Source organism: Mus pahari, chromosome 17, assembly GCF_900095145.1.
Source record: "Mus pahari chromosome 17, PAHARI_EIJ_v1.1, whole genome shotgun sequence".
Classification (NCBI taxonomy): Eukaryota; Metazoa; Chordata; class Mammalia; order Rodentia; family Muridae; genus Mus; species Mus pahari.
In genome coordinates, this window is record NC_034606.1 from 2,804,632 (window position 1) to 2,828,681 (window position 24,050).

The 24,050-nt window shown below is 40.5% G+C and overlaps 1 protein-coding gene across 4 annotated transcripts in view; it reads left to right on the forward strand.

Moving 5' to 3' along the window:
• The window catches only part of Vps13b (vacuolar protein sorting 13 homolog B), a 529,582-nt gene that overhangs the window by 415,921 nt on the left and 89,611 nt on the right, over window positions 1-24,050 (forward strand). For all 4 annotated transcript variants that reach the window (XM_021217240.2, XM_029548110.1, XM_029548111.1 and 1 more), the window contains exons 40-42: window positions 15,414-15,610; window positions 22,010-22,191; window positions 23,067-23,416. In XM_021217240.2, the coding sequence (XP_021072899.1) occupies window positions 15,414-15,610; window positions 22,010-22,191; window positions 23,067-23,416 (729 nt within the window). The remainder of the gene's footprint in view (window positions 1-15,413; window positions 15,611-22,009; window positions 22,192-23,066; window positions 23,417-24,050) is intronic.

The following is a 24,050-nucleotide window of genomic DNA, read 5'->3' on the forward strand; positions in this document are numbered from 1 at the left end:
CCAGTGCTGGGCAGAGCGGTGTGTAAATACCAGTGCTGGGCAGAGCGGTGTGCAGATGCCAGTGCTGGGCAGGGTTTGGGTTTTATTCTTACCTCTCTCCGTAGTATAGATTAGTTTTCTATTTCACACTTTTTCACTTTAAATGAATCTTGCTAGGAAAACAGAAACAGCTCTGATTGAACTCTGCTTTGTACCCCAAGACAAATTTAGTATCTGTAGCTTTAGTTGTAACCTATGATGTTATGAATTTGATTGAATTGTCTAAATAATAGCATTTCCAAAACTCATCTTTTCCACATCACATTCTTTCTACATGATGATCTACTTACCAGACATTGGTCACCACCAAATAACAGCGGGCAGGGCTGCAAGTCATTCTAACTAAGAAAATTTGTGTGTGTGTGTTTGCGTGTGTCTGTGTGTGTGTGTGTGTGTGTGTGTGTGTACTTTTGCATTCCACTTGGCTATAATGTTTAGGTAGCCACTTATGAATATGATTTTCTTGATAAAATAAATACTTTCATTCTCTTGTTATATTTAAAGAAATTTTAAAATTCTATGAACTTTTTAAATTTGTGAACAAAATTTAATATATATTGACAAAAATTATATTTACTAATTTTTTTAGTTTAAACATATATATGTATACATATATAAACTCATTTATATATATATATATATATATATGTATATCATGTTTTTCAAAGGTACTCATTGGTACGTGCTAATTACATTGTTATTCTTGCTAATTTGATTTATGGATATTTGAAATGTAATAAGCCATATTTAAAGTGGTGTTTTATATTCATAATGAAATCTTTTAAGGTAAAGGAGGCCTTGTGAACCCTAATAGTCAAGGCACATCATGTATCTTTGTATTTATGTTCTTTTTGTATGTTAACTTCTTGACTCTTTAACAGAAGGCCTTGTATGACATCCTGTTTCTCCAACTAAAGTAGGAAATTTGTCCTTCTTGAGAAGATTAATATTACCCTGGGACTATTCGTATGACGGACACTATCCTTCACTTTGCCTTCTTGAAGAGAGAAGTTATATGCTATTTGGTTTTGCTCTCCAATACCCAAGGTAGTACTCAGTGAGCGACAACCATCTCTAAATGGTTTTTGAAGGAAAGAGACTTGTCTAATTTATTGAGTCTATTTCCCGGAAGTGATAGCCAAACTAAAACTTTGTACATTCCTTATAGGCTGTCACAAATTTCTGTGGATCTATAAAGACTTGTGGATGAGCAGAGTAAAGCCAATGAGAACCTGTGATGTTTCTGGTAAAAATTTAAGACGCAGCACCTGGAATTGATGCACATCAGCATCAGGCACCCTCAAAGATACAATGTGTCCCAGAGGCCCTGAAAAGTTCCTTCCGTGTGCACAACCTGGGGTGCTTTTATTAAGTGCAGAAGGAAATTTATGTATCTGATTTTGAAGTCCAAAAAAAGGAGTGCCTCTCAGCTTGAGTGGTTAAGACGGGTGTGAGGCTTTTGCTTTTGTAGGAAGTGTAATGAGTACCAAACAGGGAAGATGGGAACCACTGAGGAGATAAACTGATGCATGTAAAAGCCTGTGCAGTGTAAAAGCAAGAAACTGCTCTGCAGAAAGAGCCAGGGGCCAGAATTGGGGCGAATTCCTTTGAAATTTGCAGACAAGTTCATTTTAAGGAGGCCAAGCTACTCTCCTAGGATGTTTACCCCAAAGTGCCTGAGGTCAGCCAAGCTTATTGCCTATTAGAGTGTGTCATACAGTCTGCCCTGTACTCGGGAGGGGATTGTGTAGCCATGTATGTGTCCTGCTTGTGTAGTTTTGTATTTCTTCTTTCTCCTTCCTGCTATCTACAAGTAATGTATCTTCCCATCAGAATCAGCAATCTCAAGGCTACTGTGCCTGTTTGTCAGCATCTCTATAGAGCACTGGTGCACTGTTGCCACCATCTCTCACACTGGTGCTGATGCCCTGTTAATTCAGACTATAAAGACAATCTCAGGGTTGTCAGAAAGCTCTGGACTTTGTACATCATGAGAAAAAATACATTTTTAAATACACATTTCAAATCTTTGGTGGCAACCCAAAGTATTAACTAATTTATTATTACAATTCCAAGTTTCCTGAAGTCAAGAACAGTGTGCGGGCTTTCCTGACCATGGTTCCCAATTTTCTCTTGTCATGGAAGCAATTCATTAATACTAATAAATTAAGTATATTCTATAGGGTAACAAAACCATGTTATAATCTTATTATTGTTATACACACTTTGTGTGTGATGAGGCATATATGTTAATAGCTACTTTATCAAGAAGTGGCAAGTGTGTTTACTGAAAGTTAATATGCCCATTGTTGAGCCTTAACATATGCTGTGAACAGTAGACCATTTAGAATGAAGTTCTTGAATATTTACATAAAATTAAAATATATTATGAATTTAGGGTTTACATTAATTTTATTTTTTTACTATTTTACTATTTTAGTCTGTATTTAAGTTAGTTTTTCCCCAGAAGTTTTTAATATATCAGTATCACGCTTCTTTTGGGAAAAAATGTGATCTTGAAAGATGTCATTTTATACACCTGCATTTGCTTGAAACCTAGTAGCTTGATAAATTAATAAGATAACTGGGTCATATGTTAAGTTTTCTAAAAAACCAACTCAAACAGAGATTCTAATAAAAGAATGTTACACATTTCCTTTTAAACACTAAAAAGTATTTCTCAGGGCTCTTAAATTACCATATTCTGATACCAAGGGAAAATAAAATCTGGACTTAGAGTTTTGTTTGTACTTAGAGATTTTCCGGACAGGAAGGGAGTCTTGATGCAGTGCATAAGCCGCAATACCAGTGGGGCATTACAGGTGAAGACTACAGCTGTGCCCACACCACGGCGCAGCACAACTGCATACCGGAATGCTTCCTGTGCAAAAATAGAGTTTGCTTAACTTTGTTTCCCAAGAGTAGATCATATTAAAATGTTATAAAATCATGATTTCCTGCATTTGAATACTTGTGGTTTCTCAACTGGTTCCAATCTTATAAGGGTGTGTATGTGTGTGTGTGTGTGTGTTTCCATATCCATACCCATATGACTTCCATTAGCTGATGATATATAAAAAGCTTGTCATTCTTTAAAAAAAAAAAAAAAACAAACTAAAAGGCAGATACATGTAAAAAAAATAAGCATTAAAAACATTTACATTTTACATCACTGAATGGTAGATGTTTAAAATGAAGTGGAAACAAAATAAGCCGATTTTATGGTCAAAATACATTCTTATTTACCAATTAAAAACTATGCTCAGTTTTCATTATTCTATGTGATTACTATGACTCCTTCTCTACATTATAAATATCTGCATGTAAGAAATAGTCTTTATTTTCAAAAAGACAAGAAAACCCAAACACATTTATGACTACATATGCCTATCGTTGTATAGGAGCAAAGCTTGTTTTAACTTAATAACGTTTCAACATTTCTGCTGCTGTGTGCTCATCATGTTTCTATAAATACCTCACCTCTGGCTCACTGGGAAAGTCATCTTGGGCTCAGATCTCAGCCTCAGTCTGTCACCTGTCTGTCTCCTCGGCCATTGCTTACCTGCTTCTCTTGTCTTCTTAGTGTTCTCTGTTAAGATTTGGTCTTACCACCACCTTTATGCTGTCATAAATGCAGTGTATACACTTCTGTATTTTAATGCAGTAAAAATAATAGTTGTTATCAAAGTAAGAGTTTGACAACAAATACTCTATCAAAGTTACTAGGAACTTCCTGATACAAAAAGCAGCTCCACCCTCCCCTGGGGATATACATCAAAAACAACTAGAGATAATTGGTTAATTTTGAAGTTACTTTAATCAGCGAAAGGCAGAATAAACAGTAAACTCATCAGAAACTTTAATAGGAAACTCTGGGTAATAAGAGCTCCATGGAGATTTCAGTGCTGCATTTCCTCTTGCCTAGGTCTGTTCTCATGCTCAGGACTATGTGTATAATCAAGAACGACTTGATAAGAACCCAAGTTCTAACCTGTATCCATGAGGCTCTGTATAAGGACGTGGAGGCTAAGGTGCAATAGACAGTATGACCAAGAAGGTTCAAGGTGCCTTTAACAAACAACTAGAAGCTTATTGGTACCCAGTCTTTCAGGAAATGTCTGTTTAATCATGAAGTAACCACTGAGCTAACCAAGCCGAGACTCTAATGGCTACACAACTCTATTAGTAAGATTTCCATTATTGAAACATAACAACAAAGGCAGATCGTTTATAGAAATGACAGTTTTTACTCAGATCACAGTTTTGGATGCTCAGGAGCATAATAGTAGCATTTATTCAGGTATGGTGAAAGCTCAGATCTGAATACAGAAATTCAAGAGAGAGTGGAGGCCAGGATAGGTTTTCATAAGAACCTTATCCTTCAGAAGGCACTCCAGTGACCTAAGGACCATGCTCCAGATTTTGAAAATTCAGCAGCTTTATAGCATCATACTGAGGACCAAGGTTACCCAATGTGAAACTTTACAGGGACAAAATCCTCGCAGACTGCAAACCTCACAAGTCTGGTTCATAACTCGCAGCAAGCACTGATGCATGGGAATGACAGACGGCCATGTGGAAGGGCCGGATCAGATTCTCACAGTTGGTATTGTTTATTACTATTTCAAATATTAAAATGACAAGCTTTCAGCAAAAACTCATGAGAAATGCAGAGATAAAGAAGTATGTCCACAGACTGGAGGTGAAGGCAGTCAGTAGAAAAGGTCTCTGAGGACCCTGGATGAACACTTGAGGCAGGATTGTCATTGGTGGGCGGGGCAGAGAGGAGACCAGACTGACTTGGCCTCCTGGGACTGAGCTGATAAACAGCAGCACCACCCCTGCTTCCATGCAGTGCTGGGACATGGGAGGCCCTCATGCTCACACTGAACTCTCTCCCCATTCCATGGGTCAGACACAAACCATCTCCTTAAAATGTGTGCAAGAAATAGGTATGTCTAAAGAAAAAAAGGAGACAGAAGAATGATGGCCCACTAGATAGGTCATACTCAGAAAGGCAAATACAAATATAACATTTCTTGTCTGAAATGTTTAGGGTAAGAAGGACTTCAGATTTTGGGGTCTGTGTATTATTTGAATATAAATGAAGTGTATTGAAAATGTGACCCACACTTACAATATGAAAATCATGTATATTTTACATATGTTCTATACCTGTGGCCCGGAGGTAACATCCTATGATATATTTACTAACTGTGTACTGTGTGTGCCCTGTGCTCTGACTGCACCTATCACAGAATTACTTGTAGGGTTTTTTGTTCTGCCAGCACTTCAGCCACAAAACAGTTCTCACTTGCAGAGTATTTTAGGATTTCATATTGGATATGCTTAACTTGTGAAAAAATCAGAACACACAGAAATTCTTGAATTGGAAAATCTAATTAGTAAATACATTTAGTAAAAGGGCTGCATGGCAGACTTCAGCTAGCTTAGAACGACTTGATGACTGGAGATCTGTTGGCCGAGAGTATCTCCATAACATGGGGTGAAGAGAAGGAACAGATCAGACACCTGAGGCAAACCATCACGCGTGCTGACACTTGCAGAGGGCGAATCCAGAGCAAGAGAGAAAAGGGAAGCAAAGATACCTGATTAAATGAAGCCTGATTGACACAAGCCTGTATGATCTAAGAGGCTTGTTGAAATGCCAGCGAATATGCCTAGAGCCATGTAGACAAAATATCCTAGAAGCAACCAGAGAAGCAGCTGATTACATATATAGACAGTCGTTAAGATTAACGTCTGATTTCTTATCAAATACCATAGCGCTAAGAAGCAGGAGAATACATTCAAAGTGTTGAAAGAATACTTGAATTAAAACTGCCTGCCTGGGTAAAGTTTAAGTATCTGGGGAAATGACAAAGCTGAATAAGTATTGTACATTCATTTTGCTTCCAAATAATATACTTTTTGAAAAACAGAAAGTACATAAGAATAGTAATGACTGTGACTGCATGCACAAGACCTGCACAAGGACAGACCTTCCAAACACACATCATGGACAGGGATGGGCTCATGAAGTCTCATCCTTAGCTGAGAAGCTGTTCATCATTGATGGCTATTCAGGGAGGGAGAGTCAGGTTTCTTCACGGATGCAGCTCATGAAAGGAAAAGGCTCCAGTAAACAGTCCTACAGTCACACAGACTGCATCAGGTGCTGAGTGTGTACAGTGGATTCAAGAAAGAATGCACATGGTGCTGGGGCCATGGTAGTGGAGTCTAAGTAGATGTGTCTTGTGGAACTCAAATTACAGAACCAAAAGGAACTGTAAATGGCAAATGACATATAAAGTTTTTCTTCTTTAAATAACGAATGAGCATAGTTTGTATAGCCACTGACTGTGCATCTCTGAGCAAGTTCCCTTATACCAGCCAGAATTAGCTTATCTGAAAAATGGAAATAGTTTCCTCACTAAGCTAATAATAAGAAACATAGGAACAGCAAGATGCCTTAGTGCATAGAGGTGCCTTAGCACAGGCAGGACAACCTTGAGTTCCCTTCCCAAATTCCACAGATTAGGGGAGAGCTGACTCCTGAGCATGGTACCCTGACCTCCACACTGCCACGCACACATGCCCACAGACACTGAAGACCGGTGTGGACTTTGCTGTGTTTTCCTTCTGTTGTGATCATCAGTTGTCTGGACATCCTTGGGGACTGGAGTGCTGGGAGAAGCAAGGAAAGTAACAGAACGTCCATGAGTGAGCATCAGTGCCTGAACCAGGAGTGGAAAAATAAGGCCTTCATACTCACTAGCCAGCCCTGTGTGTTCTTTACGCTTATCTGTTTTGTGGCAGGACAAAGGAATGGACAATGGAGGCAGAGGCATGGACTTGAGCTGTTAAGTCTCTTCCTTCTAGCGGCACAGGTGTACAGGAAAGACAGTCCCTTCTCCCCCTTCGCCCCTTTCGCCTAGGTGCTGTAGTGGGGCTGAGCCCACAAAGGGGTAATTGCCTCACTTCAGCAGCCACTGCACAAAGAAGTGGGAGTGTTCATCAGGAGGACAGACAGGGAATTTGTAACTGCTAATAGTCTTGGCAGCACTAGTAAGCAATAAAATCAAATTAAGTGCCAGAATATTCTTTGTACCAAAAATATTTTTAAATGGCCAACACACATGCAAATCTTCCCAAATTAACCATCAAGTGGAAACAAATTGTGAAATAACATTTTAACTGCATAAATAGATGTGCTTTTACCAACTGGCAGATATACAGTGTAAAATATATTCATATGCAAAGGCCACATATGCTTAGAGTGTAGTTTATTATGTATGGCTGGCTAATTTTTTAGGTCCTGTCAAATAGTGAATAGGAAAACAAAATGTAATAAAAAAAATATAATCTTGACAGTCATTTGAAATGTACCATGTGCTCCATGTGGAATGTCTTCCAGGGAAACCAATTTACTTGTTCCCGCTTCCCATGACTCAGTACTAGATACTCAGGCTCTCTAAACTATTTTTTGGCAACCAACCTTTCTTGGAATAGTCATCTTTCTTTCAAGTTATTCAGTACAGGCATTAGCAATAAATCCTTAGTTATAGATATATAACTAAAAATCATTCACATGGTCTCTTTCAAATCTAAAAGCTCATACTAAAGTTATTTTAAATAGATCACACAAAACAGAGCCAACTCTTCCTTGGGAATAATTAATTGCTACCATATGAAGCTGTAAGAACAATGTGACCATGTTCATTGTTAGTTTTGTTATGTCACTGCTTATCTAGAAACTAGCTGGGGAATGTCAGCTTTAACTGAGAGACAAAGGAAGTGAGTGAGCTGAAAGTGGAGTTGTTTACAAATAGGCCCTTGCATACTCCTCTAAATACAGGAACTGGTGCACGCCAGTGCTGTAGAAATGCACAGCATAGAGCTGACGCTGTTATCTCCTCGCCAGCTAACTCAGTGCATTAACTAGGGGTGTGGGTAGTTCCGGAGGGTGAGCCAGGGCCCCTCTCACATTAAGCAAGAGCTATACCCCAGCTGTCTGAAACCATCTGAAAACATTGCTCATGATATGCTATATGCAAGCCTCTAAGCAGCTTAACACTTCCTTAAGAATATTAAGAACATGGCATGCAAAAAAGTCTGAAAGAAGTAGCTATGGAATTCTTTTAAAACCTCAGCCATTGACCCTATCTCTTGTATGTCGAGACTCAGTTGCAACAGAGCCCTTGCTTTCCCTCTTCCATGGTTGCTATCTAAACTGAGGTTTACTCTTCCTGTCTAAAGACTGATTCCTATCTATTCCTCTCTAGCCTCCAGTCAGCTCCCTATTTTAGATTCCTAGCCAGTCTACATTCCTAACTCATCACTAAAACACCCTCTTGCAAATAAATAACCCAAACCTCACTAGTTACTATGTTCCCATAATAAGCCCCTGATGGTAAGGCAGGATGACCCTGGAGTAAGTTGTACATCAGCAAAGTTAACACCCCTTGCAGTCTCTGCAATATCCAGCTCCTCACTGTTTCTACTAGAGTGGCTTACTGGTGTTGTCACTTGAGTTTGTCCAGAGAAGAAATCATGATTGCCCTTCCTCTGACCCACAATACCACAAATACCCTTTCCAGAGGCAAATCACCTCCCCCATGCCAGTGAATGCCATCATCACCCATGCCCACCCCATGCCAGTTGATGCCATCATCACCCATGCCTGCCCAATGCCAGGGGATGCCATCAGCACCCATGCCCGCCCCATGCCAGTGGATGCCATCAGCACCCATGCCCGCCCCATACCAGTGGATACCATCAGCACCCATGCCTGCCCCATGCCAGTGGATGCCATCAGCACCTATGACCGCCCCATCCCAGTGGATGCCATCAGCACCACGCAGTTGCTCAAGCCATCTTGACATGGCGTCACCCTCGTATCTGAGCAGTCCAGACTGACTATTAGATCCCAGGAGCATCCCCCGCTACCCAGTCTCTAATATCTTGACCTTAAATCTCCTAATGGGTTGCCCTTCCTCCATACTTACCACTTAAATTCATTTTCTATATTATCGAGAATCTTTTAGAAATGTAAATTTTACTGCATAATTTCTATGTCCTCCAAATGGCATTAAGATAAAAATAAAATCCTTACTTTGGCTTAAAAACAATTTAGTTTTATTAGCTTCATTTTGCAAATTAGGGATGTGTAGCTTATACTCATTACGTTGCCCAAAAGCTGTGGTTTATTTGCCAGGACAGGATTTTTTTCCCTTTTATTGAAAATAGATTTTTATTTTTTTTTTATTTTTTTATTTTTTTTGGTCTCAGAATACATACTGATGTGGTTTTCTCTTCCTCTGCTCCTCCCACTTCTTCCTCACCTCCTTCCCATCTGGATTCACCCACCCACCCCCCATTTTGGCCTCTCATTTTGGTCTGTGGAAAAGGAAAACAGGCTTCTAAAAGATAAATAATAAACTATAACATACCAAGATAAAACAAAAACTAACACATCAGAATAAAGCAAAGCAAACAGAAGAAAGCAACCCACAAAAGGCACAGGATTCAGATGCAGAGGCCCACTCATTGGGCACTCTAGGATCTCGTACAAACACTAAATTGGGAGCTGTAATGTATACCCAAAGGACCTGTAGGGTGAAAAGAGAGAAAAAAATTATAAATATAAAATAAGATAGTTAAAAAAAAAAAAGTCCTAACATGGCATTATGAAACCTCTGAAGATACCCAGGGTCAGGATTTCCCCACGTGGAACACTAGTAAGGTTTTTTCTGTTTCGAATGTTAGAATGAAATGATGGTATAAAAATGACCATCTATAGAGTTTTCTTCTATCAATAAATTGTTCAGTTGGTACTTGGAACACTGAATAAAATTATTTTTAAAACACAAACAATAGTGGTTGGCGGTGGTGGCGCGCACCTTTAATCCTAGCACTTGGGAGGCAGAGGCAGGCGGATTTCTGAGTTCGAGGCCAGCCTGGCCTACAGAGTGAGTTCCAGGACAGCCAAGGCTATACAGAGGAAACCATGTCTCGAAAGAACAACAACAACAACAAAAACAAAAACAAAAAAAAACCCATAAACAATATATATTAACTTCTGTTTAAGTGTACTGAAGGTAAATATGCCTGCTCATCTTTTTTCAAGTAAAATCTTTGCCAACTTCATATATGTGCGTAGTGAACCTTGTGTCACCCTTCCCTTTCATATCCCTTTCTTTCCTGCTGAACCCTTCCTTCTTCCAAGAATATCTCCTGTGTTTGTCTTCATTTTGTATAGAATCCACTGAGTTTAACTATAGTTGCTTATATGAACATGGCTGAGAGATTATTTAATGGGGTGTGGGCAACTTAGCAGTGGCTACACCCCTGACAAAATGACACTTCTTACACTAGCAGCAATTAGCTGCCAATAGTCCCCCAAGTCGGGTCCCTTCTGCAATGATGAAGTGCCGGCAGATCTCATCTTGTATAGTGTTGTACAGGTAACCATCGCCGTGCTGGGTTGTTGAGCACCGCATCTTGGCTGTGCACACATCCCCGTCCTCTGACTCTTTCTGCTTCTGTTGATGTCCCTGCCAGGACTGAGCACTCCAGCATGGCCGATTCTCAGCACTTTGGCCAGGTATGACAGGTTTTTTTCATATTTATTGCTGTTACTCTACTAAGGAGCCTCTCTGATAAAGGCTGAGTACAACATGTACATTACATAGTGTTTAGATGACTGGGTGACAGAAGGACTATCTAACAAGACACTGTCTTTTAGCTTTCTTTTTTTTTTAACGTTTTATTGATTCCTTGGTAGTTTCATATCATGTAGCCCAGACCCACTCATCTCCCTATCCCTTCATACCACCCTCCGCCCTCATAACCTCCCTCCCCAGGGAAAACTTTAAAATGTATGTATATACATCATTGTGGAAGCTCTAGTGTGTCACAGTGTGTCCCTCAATATACCCTCTGTTCGTACATCTTCAAGACAGCATTAATAATAAATAGTAGGTTTGCCCCTCAAACTCCACAGCCACAAGTCCTTGACCAAGCTTACAAAACCAGGCACGTGCTTCCTCTTGTGAAGAAATTCTCAAATCAGTCAGAAAGCAGTGGGCCACCCCCATGAGGAACCTCAGATCCAGTCAGTCAGAAAGCAGTGGGCCACACCACAGGAACCCTCAGATCCAGTCAGTCAGAAAGTAGTGGGCCACCCCCATGAGGAACCTCAGATCCAGTCAGTCAGAAAGCAGTGGGCCACCCTACAGGAACCCTCAGATCCAGTCAGTCAGAAAGCAGTGGGCCACACCACAGGAACCCTCAGATCCAGTCAGTCAGAAAGTAATGGGCCACCCCCATGAGGAACCTCAGATCCAGTCAGTCAGAAAGCAGTGGGTCAGCCCTGACACTTGTGCCACTGTTACCAAGAGAACTTACCTTGCCTGGCAGATTCTTGTTGCAGCTTTCATAACTAGGTGAGACTGCTGATAACCTTTTCTCTCCCAGCTCCCTGAATAGCACCTTCTGACATGACAAGAACCAGTCAATAGAGAGAAAGCTCTCCAGTTAGCTCTAGCCTGATTTTTTTTGTCTATAAACCAAAAGATATGGTGTTGAGGTCAAATATATTCTTAACTTTTGTAAATATGTGAATAGGCATATAATTTAAATGTTTTCAACAATATTTTTATGTGAATTTATTAATTCTCTCCATTAAGCAATAAAAATAGGACATATAACTGAATATCTTGTCAAACACATGATTGTCATGTAGTGGAACCTATTTCTATAGTAGTTTTCTGTTGTTTCCTGAGTAAGTTGGGATATTCTAGTTGAGGTGTGTTAACTGTAGAGTTGGCCCCTGATAAGTTGTGAGCTCCAAGTTTTTCTTTAATGCTCATTTTCTAAATGCCCACAGTTGTTTTTCTTCTGTCCCCAGTACTGGGTCAGCCATTTTTCATTCTCACACTGCTTCCAGCTTGGACATTCTCAAATCATGCACTGATTCCATTAGAACTGACTGCTATTCTTTCTTTCTGACTCCCAGTATGACAGCCAGTTTTCATTGGCTATTGTGTGTTAACTTTGATGTAGAACTTCTGGTTCAGGGCCAGAAACATTTTATTAACCATACTGAAGACGTAAAGCTCTCCACCAAGAATGCAGAACTTTACATTCTGCTATCTGAAATATGTTAATGTGCTTTTTGCAAACACTGCAGTCTCCCACCAAGGTTCTTACAAACCTTTCTGAGGTTCCTATTTACCCCATTTCCACATTTCTTCTGCCCCTAGTTGTGAATTCCTTAATCTAAAAAGCAGGCTCAATGCTTTCTGAAAAGACTCGAAGCAAGGTAGCATTTGATTTGGGCTTTGATAGACAGGAAGGATTTAGACACAAGAGAACAAGAAAATAGGTATTTCAGATTAGAGAGAATACAGAAATAATGACCCAAAGAGAAGAGGCTGTGGACAAGCTTGCCATGAGTAGCAAGAAATGGGAATTGCTGTCTTTTTTTATCCTTGATTTCTTATTGTTTTGTTTTGTTCCTTTAGCATAGGTTAGCCCAAAAATGCCCTATGTGCCTGCTATCTGAAGTTAACCTTGAACTTGGATTACCCTTCCTCCACCTTACAAATGTTGGGGTTACATGTGCACACCACCATGCCTAACTAACACTGGATTCCGTGAATATGCTACTTTTAAGTTCCCCAAACATATGCATCTGCTTCAGTGTACTCATGAATCTTGAGTCCTCCTCACCCAGCATCGCCACCCTCACACACGCACAGGTCAAGATCCTGTATGTATGGGGCATGAGAAGTGACTTCCGTGGGCTAAGTATTTGCTGTCTGTAGTGGCTAGCCCTATGTCAACTTGACACAACATATCTGAAAGAAGGGACCCTCAGTTGAGGAAATAGCCGGTAAGATCAGTCTGGAGGGCATTTTCTTACTCAGTGATTGATGGGGGAAAGCCCAGCCCATCATGGGCGGTGCTATCCTAGACGACTGGGCCTGGGTTGTCTAAGAAAGCAGACTGAGCAAGCCATGAGGAACAAGCCAGTAAGCAGCATCCCTCCATGGTCTCTGCCTCAGCTCCTGCCTTGTTTAAGTCTGCCCAGGCTTCCTTCATTGATGGGATACAATATGGAAGTGTAAGCCAAATAAACCCTTCCCTCTGCCAAGTTGATTTTGGTCATGATGTTTCATCATAGCAAAAGTCACCTTAAAACACTGACTAAGCCTGAGGACCTGAGTTCAGATCCCCCATACTAATTAAAAGCCAGTGCAGCCACTCTCGTCTCTAATCCCTGTGCTGAAAGCGAAGACAGGAGAATCCCTGCGACATGCTGGCCAGCCAGTCTAACCAATCAGATTCAGTGAAATAAGCTGTCTCAGAAAATAATGTTAAGAGTGTTTAAGAGAAGCACTTGGTACTGGTCTCTGTCCTTCACATTTTAGGTAAGAGGCAAATTAGGAAGGAAGGTTTACTTTGGGAGCTTTTGTTTGTTTGTTTGTTTGTTTTTTCAGATCTTATTATGGCCTCAAAACTGCTTTAAATGCTAAAGACAAATTTTAAAATGATATGCCCTTTCTTCATCTTGGGGTCTCAGGCTAGTATAGTCTAACATGTAAGAAGTTAAGGGGTCTGATGCTGTATGTTGGAGTCATATACTGGGAATAGAGGTAACACAAAAAGGTAGCTCCCAGCTCTGAGAAGGGTAGCAAGGGAATGCTTCCAAAAGAGAAAGCACATCTTAGGAGAGTACTTTTTAAGACAAATGGGATTTACCACATGTCATTTTAAAACTAAAATGTTAAGTTTAATAACATACCCTGTGTATCTTTTGTTATATGGTATTTATTATTCATTTTGACCATTGTGTGTTAATCCACTCTGTAAATTTAAGCAGTTCCCACTAACAGATGTTTGAGTTGTTTCCACTTTTCCTACTAATACTCTTGAAGTACATATACAAACATATAAAATACATAAGAGAGACACACATGTACATACACATACCCTCTTGAATCTACAGTCACAGTAAAACAAAGCCTTAGATATCATCTAAGTAACAAAAATAAGCACTTATTCACAGTACCTGCGCAAAAAGCAGAGCTATCAATCTTAAGCTGCCATGTTAATGCATATATTAATAAATGCATTGATTAATATTAATGTCATTCTTATATATTTGCTTAAGTTTACATTTGTTAAGTATTAGTAATGGTGGCTTTTCATGTCTACTGGACAGCTTTATTTGTTCTGTGAAATAGTTGCTGTTAGGATCTGTGCTTTAGCCCTATGAAAGCTGGTAAGTGTTACATGAGTACTGTGGAAAGCATAAGACTCCTAGATCAGAAATAAAAGACAGAATTACAGACAGCCCAGTGACCAAGGTGAATATCACATTTGCACTAGATTCCCCTTGCCTTCTACCAAGGGCCATGCAGAAAGCCCCTGGGGACAGCTGCAGCATGTGGAGCTAGACTTCTCTACAGCCAACATGTGTTCTTCCAGATGCTTCCCACTTGGTTTTTAAGCGTTCTCTCCTATCTGGACCAGTAGTCCCTGCTCTGTCATTGTCTTGCCTGTCTTAGCATGCATACTTCTTTACATTTGATTTTTATCAGTGATGTTTGTTTTTTCTAACTCCTAAGTTTTGTTGCATATATAGCAATACTTTGTTCTTTGAAAATCAAAATTAGCAGCTCTCTTTCATGCTCTCACTCTGAAGCTTCTCTGGTTCATCCGGTTTACTTTTGTGTGAGCAATTGTGATCTCCTTGGGCTTTCCATCTTTCCACTGCTTGTCTGAAAGTGTACTTTTGCTACAGAAGGACTCCAGCCAGTCCCTGCCTCTCACTGTTCCTTTAGTGTATGGACAAGACTCCAGCCTTGTCTGTTAGGTACTGTACGGACAAGCTCCATAAGCTTGTTCTCCATTATTTTCCCTCTATAGAGAAGACGGTGGGTGTTTTGACTATTGAGTCTTTTTTTAATGATCCTTCTAGAGTAAACAAGATTAATGTAACTGGGAAGGAGCTCCTTTTTGTCTTCCTATCAAATCATAATGGTAAAACTTCTTTGACAGTTTAATATTTCAACAAGTACACAGTATAGCTTAACTTTTATGGATTTATTAACTTTTATTTATTTATTTTATGTGTATGGGTATTTTGCCAGCATGTGTGACTGTGCATCATGTACATGTGTGGTGCCCTCGAAGGTCAAAAGACAGTGTCATATCTCCTAGAATTAGAGCTACAGACAGTTGTGAGCTGCCGCCATCTTGGTGCTAGAGGCTGAACCTGTTTCCCCTGCAAGAGCTCTGAGCCATCTCTCCAGTCCCATAGTTTCTGACTTAGAACTTCTAATTGTTTCTTTATTTTCCTATAGGTCCCTTGTAGTTTGGAATATTGGGATGAACTCCAGAAGGTTTTTGTTGCGTTTCAAGAATTCAGTCTGTCTGAAAGCAAAGTTTGTGAATTGCAGTTGCCAGATATCAATCTTGTATATGACCAGAAGAAACTGGTGTCCTCAGATCTGTGGAGAATCGTCCTAAACAACAATCAAAATACAACAGATGACCAAAGGTAACAGAGAGCCAAATGAGAGGGACTCTCTTCTCCTGTGCCTCTTCACTAGGCTACTATGGATCTCTAGTGCTGGTGTGTGCCTGAATTGTAAACAAAAGGAAGTAAAGCTCACTGTGGCTGCTTCACTCATATTATAGCCGAAAAACCCTTGCAAAAGAACCTGTTCCCTAATTGTAAATAAAAATAATGAATGAAATCAATCAAACAAAAAAATCTATATCCAGAACCCCCAAAACACAGAGGGAAATAGCTCAGGATCTTGATGGACTACTTAATACTATGAAGATAAACCTAGGATAAGAAAAGGAAGATTATCTAAATGTAACAGTCTACATCTAAAATCAAAGTTTTCAAATATGTTCATCTAAAGGAAGATTATCTAAATGTAACTGTCTACATCTAAAATCAAAGTTTTCAAATATGTTCATCTTTAAAGGTTTTTTGGTTTTTTTTAACTTTAAGAGATGACCTGGAGACACTAGGCAAAAATGGCCAACCAAGTTAAAAAAGCTGGCATTGCCCCATGAGGTCACATTGGTCACAAGCCATAGGCTTCAGGTATTCTGAATCATGTCTCCAGAACTTCTTAGTCCACATTATAATTCCAGATTATGCCCATTTCTGGTATTTGCCTGCTTGGTGTATTTATAAATTTAAAGAAAAATAACTCCAGCAAATATTCAGCATGTTTCCTGGTTTACTTGCCCTGCTAAACCTCTGTGCTTATGCTTTTGTGAAAGTTAAAGAGTGTCAGCCTCAGTCGGGGCCTCTCCTGGGCAGTAACTGTGTGTTACATTGTATGTTTCATAATAGTAATGTTTTTAATTTTATATATTCTATTTCCAGGTCATCTAGGCTCTGTAAAATTAATGACTTTGCAATTTATTCCCTAGTAGCATGCTGTCAGCGAGAGCGCATGTGAGAAGTACGGTCCTGATTTTACTGCAAGTCAGAGTGCACCTACCCTCCAGGGAGCTAGCAGATGTGGGGAGATTGCCTCCTCAGAGGAGAGGTTACCTCATCCAAAACCAGGAGATTTCAGAGAATAAGCTGGGGACAGTTAAGCTAATCTTTAAAAACCATTTCATTAAGAGTATCCAGTTAGAAATGATTTCTTGACTTGAATTATGGAAGAATGTATTTCACCATAGAAAGAAGTTCTCTAGAGCAGGTCAATTCCTCTGACTCTGAAGCATTCACGGAGATTTCTGTTGTGACTTTGGCACTGTTGAAGTGCGAAGCCCTTAGAGAAAGGAATGCATCAGCGTCATGTGAAGGAACTTTTTGACTGACTGTTGACATTGCACTCACAGACCTTTGGCCCTTGATGGGGATTTTTTACATTACCTAATATTTTGCAGTTAATCCTATTTAAAATTGTTTGGTATGAATACCTTTTCAAGTAAAAACTGATATTAATGAAATTTAATTATAATCAGTATAGAATTTAACATAAATCACTATTACCTAACAATAATGTGATAATTAATCACTATTAATTATTGAACTAACATTGGAAAAAGCAAGTCAGGTCTCAAAATGAAGGGACATGAGGCAAAGGAAGCAGAGCAATGGAGGAAATGCTCTGCGCTCCGCGCTCTGCGCTCCGCTCTCCGCTCTCCGCTATACTCTGCTCTCTGCTCTCTGCGCTCTGCTCTCTGCTCTCTGCTCTGCTCTCTGCTCTGCTCTGCTCTCTGCTCTGCTCTCTCCTCTCTGCTCTCTGCTCTGCTCTCTCCTCTCTGCTCTGTTCTCTGCTCTGCTCTCTCCTCTCTGCTCTGTTCTCTGCTCTGCTCTCTGCTCTCTGCTCTCTGCTCTCTGCTCTCTCCTCTCTCTCCGCTCTCCGCTCTCCGCTCTCCGCTCTCCGCTCTGTGCTCTGTTCTCTGCTCTCTGCTCTGCTCTCTGCTCTGTGCTCTGTTCTCTGCTCTCTGCTCTGCTCTGCTCTCTGCTCTGCTCTCTGCTCTGTTCTCTGCTCTGTTCTCTGCGCTCTGTGCGCTCTGCTCTCTGCTCTGCTCTCTGCCCTCTGCCCTCTGCCCTCTGCCCTCTGCCCTCTGCCCTGCTCTCCGCTCTCCGCTCTCCGCTCTCCGCTCTCCCCTCTCCCCTCTCTCCTCTCTCCGCTCTGCTCTCCGCTCTCCGCTCTCCGCTCTCCGCTCTCCGCTCTCCGCTCTCCGCTCTCCGCTCTCCGCTCTCCGCTCTCCGCTCTCCGCTCTCCGCGCTCTGCTCTGCTCTCTGCTCTCTGCTCTGCTCTGCTCTCTGCTCTCTGCTCTCTGCTCTCTGCTCTCTGCTCTCTGCTCTCTGCTCTCTGCTCTGCTCTCTGCTCTCTGCTCTCTGCTCTCTGCTCTCTGCTCTCTGCTCTCTGCTCTGCTCTGCTCTCTGCTCTCTGCTCTCTGNCTCTGCTCTGCTCTGCTCTCTGCTCTCTGCTCTCTGCTCTGCTCTGCTCTGCTCTCTGCTCTCTGCTCTCTGCTCTGCTCTCTGCTCTCTGCTCTGCTCTATGATCTCTGCTCTCTGCTGTCTGTTCTACTCTGCTCTCTGCAGATCCTGCTTAAGAGAAATTGCTGAGAACTGGACAGAAACAGTTTTAGTTTGTATGATGATGTGTTCCAGGGGCTTTGGTGTTGTGACTTGCTCTTGTGTTGCAAGAGAGCTGCTTCTAGAAGAGGTTTTATAAAGCCTGCTGCTTACTGAGCAGTAAAGAAAATGATTCTAATGTTATTCAAGTAAGACTCAGAAGAATATTATTTGAGAGGCTACTTGGAAAAGTGTGGCAAGACTGAGACCTAGAGAAAACAATGAATGAGGATAAAAAGAGAGGATTTGCTTTTAGAACTTTGATGGTCATGCTACAATTGATAAAAATTGTCATTTAGAAAATACCACACTATAAATGAACATAATTGGAAAGTGCAAACAAGGGTTGTAATCTGGAACACAGAGATCATGAAGGTGGGTGTGAACGTTTTATGGGTCATGGAAGAAACTAATAGAGCAGGAGGCTGAGATGGGAGCAGTGGTGGCAGAAGAGGTGGTTATAGAGGGGGTGGTGGTGACAATAGAGCTAGCCTGGGTGACATGGGCATAGAGTGCCAGTAATGAGGGCATGAGAGCAGGAAAGCTGACTATGCCCCTTGCTGGCTGTAGCATTGGATGAGCCAGCCGTTAATGGGCAGGAGAGCTCACCCTTGTGGTGTGGGTGCAGGAGAGCTGGTTGGCTGACCAGCTCAGCTACCTCTCAGGCCCAGATCCAAGGCTTTGAATTGGCCTACCCCAAAATCTACTCCATCCATGAACTGCTGGAGTATATGAAGGGGTTGATTCTATAGATCGAAAACTACAGGATCTTCATGACACAGAACAACAACAGGATATCCAAGAGAAGTCCTACCTAGTTGGGTTCCAGTATTGTTAGAGTAGCAGAAGTGGGAGGCCTGGAACCAACCCAACAAGTCATTGTTGTGAATATCAACAAGTGAAAAAGTGTGAACAAAAGGGTATACTGTGAGGCACACTGTGACACACTACAGCTTCCAGAACTTGATTTTTTTTCTCTGTTGGGGGCAGATTGCAAGGGTACAGGGCATTTCAAGGGGAGGGGGAGATGAGTGGGATTGAGGTGCATGATATGAAATTCACAAAGAACCAAGAAGTGATGGTGGCAACTATGGTGGTGGTCCATTTATAGTGGTGGAGTAGGCTATGGTGGTAGAGACAATGGATGTGGAGGTGATGGTAGTAACTATAGTGGTGGCCGTAATTATGGAAATAGAAGAGGATCTGGTGGTAAAGATGATAACACCAGAGGCAATTATGGAGGTATTGATGGTTGTGGCCACTGTGGTAGTGGTTGTGGTTATAGTAATATAAGAATTTATGATAGTGGACCAGGATATGGAAACCAAGGTGTTGGAAATAGTGGTAAAGGAGGGCATGATGGTTACAGTGAAGGAGGCAATTTTGGTGGAAGTAACTATGATGGTGGTGGAAACTATAATGATTTTCAAAGTTATAGTTGACAACAGCAATCCAACTAGGGTCGCTTTGTGTGGGCAGTGTTGGTTGAGGGCACTCAGACAGTCCCTATGGTAGTAGCTATGGATCTGATTATGCTATAAGTAGTGGCTATGGAAGCAGAAGACTTTAGATCCTGACACACATACAGCAGAGGGCTGCCTTGTCTGGCCTTAGTGGGAGAGGTTGTATCTAATCCTGCAGAGACTTGATCCACCGGGGTATGGTAATATGGGGAGGGACACCCTCTCAGAGGCAAATGGGATGGGTAGGAGGAGGGGAACCCTGTAAGGTGAGGTAGAGAAGGGGCAACATTTCGGATATAATACTTTTAAAGAAGCAACAGAAAAGGCCTACAGTTCTTAGCAGGAGAAAGTGAGGAGTTGTCAGAAAAGCTGCAGGTTATTTTGAGTAAATGTAAAAATCTGCCACAAAAGGAATAATGATCCATAGTCAGAAAGTTATTGCAGCTTAAGCAGAAAGCTTCTTCTTGTTCGGGGCTTCTATATCACAGTTTACAAAATGTACAGCTATTGATTAATACAATGCAGTATCAATTAGATAGCATCCCTGAGGTTTTCATGTGCTGTAGCTTTGGTTTTTTTTTTTTTTTTCTTCTCTATTCATTACATCAGGAATATTGCCCTGTGATTATGATACTGGGACAGAGAATCAAAAATTAAGGAACTTTTAGATTTTCAGTGTTTGCATAATTCAGTTTTCCTACATTTTGGTGTAAAGACTTGAACAAAATGAAGTTTTGAAGGTCTTTCCTTGTGAGTTAGCAAGTAAAGATCAGTGTTAATTACTGTTCTGTATAAATTTTCCTAGAGTTAACTATAAAAAAATACCTACTGACTTGCAGATTAATGTGCTATTCCCCCATTTGACATGGAATGAATAGATGTTTGTATGGTCATAGTGTATGTTTTAGATAGTTAGGGTTGGGTAAAATATTAGCATATTTGTGAATTTAATAGCGTTAAGAGTAACTTAAATGAAAAAAATCAAAAGTTCCTGTTTGATTTTTTTGCATTTTTCTTTCAAAATGTAATCATGACTTTAACATGTAAGATTGAGTACTAGCTGTGTTAAGAACACCACTATTCCACATTTACATGGTCACATTGAAACTGCTGCCAATAGTTTGGAGGCTAATCCACGTATGCTACTCTCTGCTTAGATTCTACAAAGGGACGGTAGATGTTTTCCGCCTCCCACTTTAGCATTTTTAACTTAGGATACAGGACAGCTGAGGGTCAGGGTTGAGCAAACTATAGGTACCTGGTTTTGTTCTGCTCTTTGAGTTTTACAACCCAGAAGCCCATAAACTTCAAGTCACTCTGTTTGCTTCATTTTTTTTTTTGTTTTTTTTTTCCCCTCGTCCAAGTTTTTAAAGCAAAAGAATAAAAGTCACTTACTGAACCTTTAACTGACTGGCACTCAGCTTGTTTGCACCCTATACATTTTGCTGAGTGAAACCAAAGATAACTGAGGTATCATTGTCCAAAATAATGCAGAAGTATAGCATAGTTGCTCAGAGCAAGCATCTCACTTCCCTAAATTTAAATAGTGTCACATTCTCTAGGAACTCATTACTCCATATATTTCATCCCAAAAAGGTGGTGTGAGTTATAGTTTTTTTTGGAAGGCCCTGAGTCCTCTCCTGTGTCCTCCTCCAGCACATCAAGTGTCCTTCCCCAGGAGATGATTCTGTCATGTGGTGTTTATAGATGGCAGTGTGTCACCAATTGGGTTGTGGATCTTTGAAAGCCAAGGGTTGGCTTCTTCTGAGACTGGACTCCTTCAACTCTTCATGTTAGCCAGATGACCATAGAATGTAATTTTGAGAGGATAGGCAAGTGAAGAGAGAATTCATGTAGTGTGATTGATTGTCCAAAGGACTGCATTCCTTATACATGGCTATGATTTATGCCACTTAATACAATATTCAGTGGGTCTTCAATAAAGAGTCTAGATGACCTCACAGAATATAAGTATGGACAAGATAGAGATTTGCCACAACACAGGAAGAGTTAGCATTTCTAACAGCTGAGCGAGGCATGCTCAGAATTGTGTTCCCCTTACAATAGGACACCAAACTGTCCATAAGTTTTGCAAAAAGAGTATAGGCAAAAATTGGATTTGATCTAAATCAATATGAGTGGAGGCTGAAGAGTAAGTTGAAAGTTTTCTGCAAACAATTCAGATTATTTGTAGAATATTCAACATAAACTAAATTTAAAAGTAAAAAGCTTTTATGCGATAGTAGTCCGTGAGAGTTGGTGACTAGTCTATTGATTGTCGGGTTTTGGTACTGGCTTTAAAGACCTGCTTTAGAGACACTGTGCTTCTGTGGTATTGAGAATGCTGAACGTCTTTGGTTTTCCATAGTTCTGCAAGTGAATCCGGTTCTCAAAGCACTTGCGAACCACTTGTAACTCCAACAGCCCTGGCTGCTTGCACCAGAGTCGACTCGTGTTTTACCCCATGGTTCGTCCCATCCCTGTGCATGTCCTTCCAGTTCGCTCATCTGGAATTCCGTCTTTGCCATCACCTGGACCAACTAGGCACAGGTATGCATCACTTCAGCATCAAGAGAACACCTACTTAGTGCCATTCATTGTGGTCCTGGGTGAAAACCTAAAACCTAAGTTCCCCACATAGCACTTCACAGTTCTCAGCATTGGCACTCCAGGGTTACTCTAAAGCTGATATAGTGCAGCAGGTGTGGCCCTACTCCTCAGTGACATATATTCTAAGAGAATTTTCAAGGAAGTGTGTTTTGTTTTGTTTTGTTTTAGTTGCAGATTTTACTATTATACCAATTAAGATCTTTTTGGAAAAAATGCATATTTTCATCTGTATTCTACATTATAGAAAATAGACCCCAAAAGAGGTTGGTATTTATTACCTGAGTTCAGGTACCTACTCTATAAAGATGGGCACATTCTCATTAAATTACAAGACTCGTATTTTTACACATTTAAAAGGAATGTAAATAAATCCCCATATAGCAAAAGTAGGCTCCTATAAATTCCCAGTGTTACTTGAATAATTATTTCTCAAGTGTTGTACGTAGTCTCAGATCAGCAAGAATAGGATTGAACTGCATTTCTAGAGTCATGCTTCTGTTGCTTTAGAGATTTTGTTAGTAGACAGAGATTTAGATGGTTGTCTCCTTTTATTCATCACTGTGATCAAATGTTTTCATCTATGGAAGTGAAGATAACCTTTGAGCAATATATGTTTGAGACTTGATTGAACAAAACAATGTATTTTCAGATGTCAAATAGTACTTCAAAGATTTTTACATTTTAAAGCAATTGTTTAAATCTATTAATGTCAAGTACTAAATTTAAGAACAAAGTGAATCATTTAAACGTCACCTCATTTGTTTCCATGAAGGATTGACACATCTTAATTGCTATTTTTCTTATTTTCTTAAAAGCTTCACCACAGTACCTACAGCCATTCACTTCTGATAAAAATGTACCATCTGAACTGGAATACATGATCATTTCCTTCAGAGAACCAAACCTGCATCTTCGGCAGTGGAACAGTGGTCCTGTCTGCCAGGAGATCCGGTTCTCATCTCAGATGGATTGTAAACTTCTGGAATGCAGAAACGTCACGATGCAAAGTGTGGTGAAACCCTTTGGCATCTGTGGACAGATGGCACTTTCCAGTGATGGAGTGCAGAAGCTGCTGGACTGCACTGTGATAGTGGACTCTGTGCTAGTCAACTTTGGGCAGCATGTAGTTCATTCCTTAAACACTGCAATACAAGCGTGGCAACAGGTATGGACATCCCATGAGCATTTATAGTTTGGCTGCATGTAATCTTTTTACTGCACACTCCGTGTTACCACTTAATTATTGTAAGTTAAACCCAAACCCAAGTGTGAGGGATGAAGGGTTTGAGGGAACTGCTTTGTTTAGAAAAAGTGATACAAGTGTTCTCTTTACAAAGCTCTGGATACCGTGGCTTGACACTCACCTGCTTAGATAAAGTGATGCAGAGTTCTCTCTACAGACTCTGGAGATTATGGGTTCACACATGTGTCAAGGTCATGCCATCTGTGTAGGGCCCGATCGACCATATCTGGGTGGAGAGTAAATTATTCCCAAGATTTTTTTTTTAAATGCTTGTTGTATTTAGCTAAAGCTTCAACTTTGGTGTACCAGACTGTCTGAATGTCCACTGTAGAAATTAAGGACTTAAATTAAGCCTTCCAGATTCTCAAACAAAAACATGAATGAGCCATGGGCTAGAACCTGGAAACAGAGCAATCTTGGTTTTCCTTTGCAGACATCCTGCCTTTTTGATTCACTAGAAAGCACTGGTGAATGGATTCTTATATTCATAGAGAATTGTAATAACTTTTTTTTTTTTTTTTTTTTTTGGTTTTTTTCGAGACAGGGTATCTCTGTA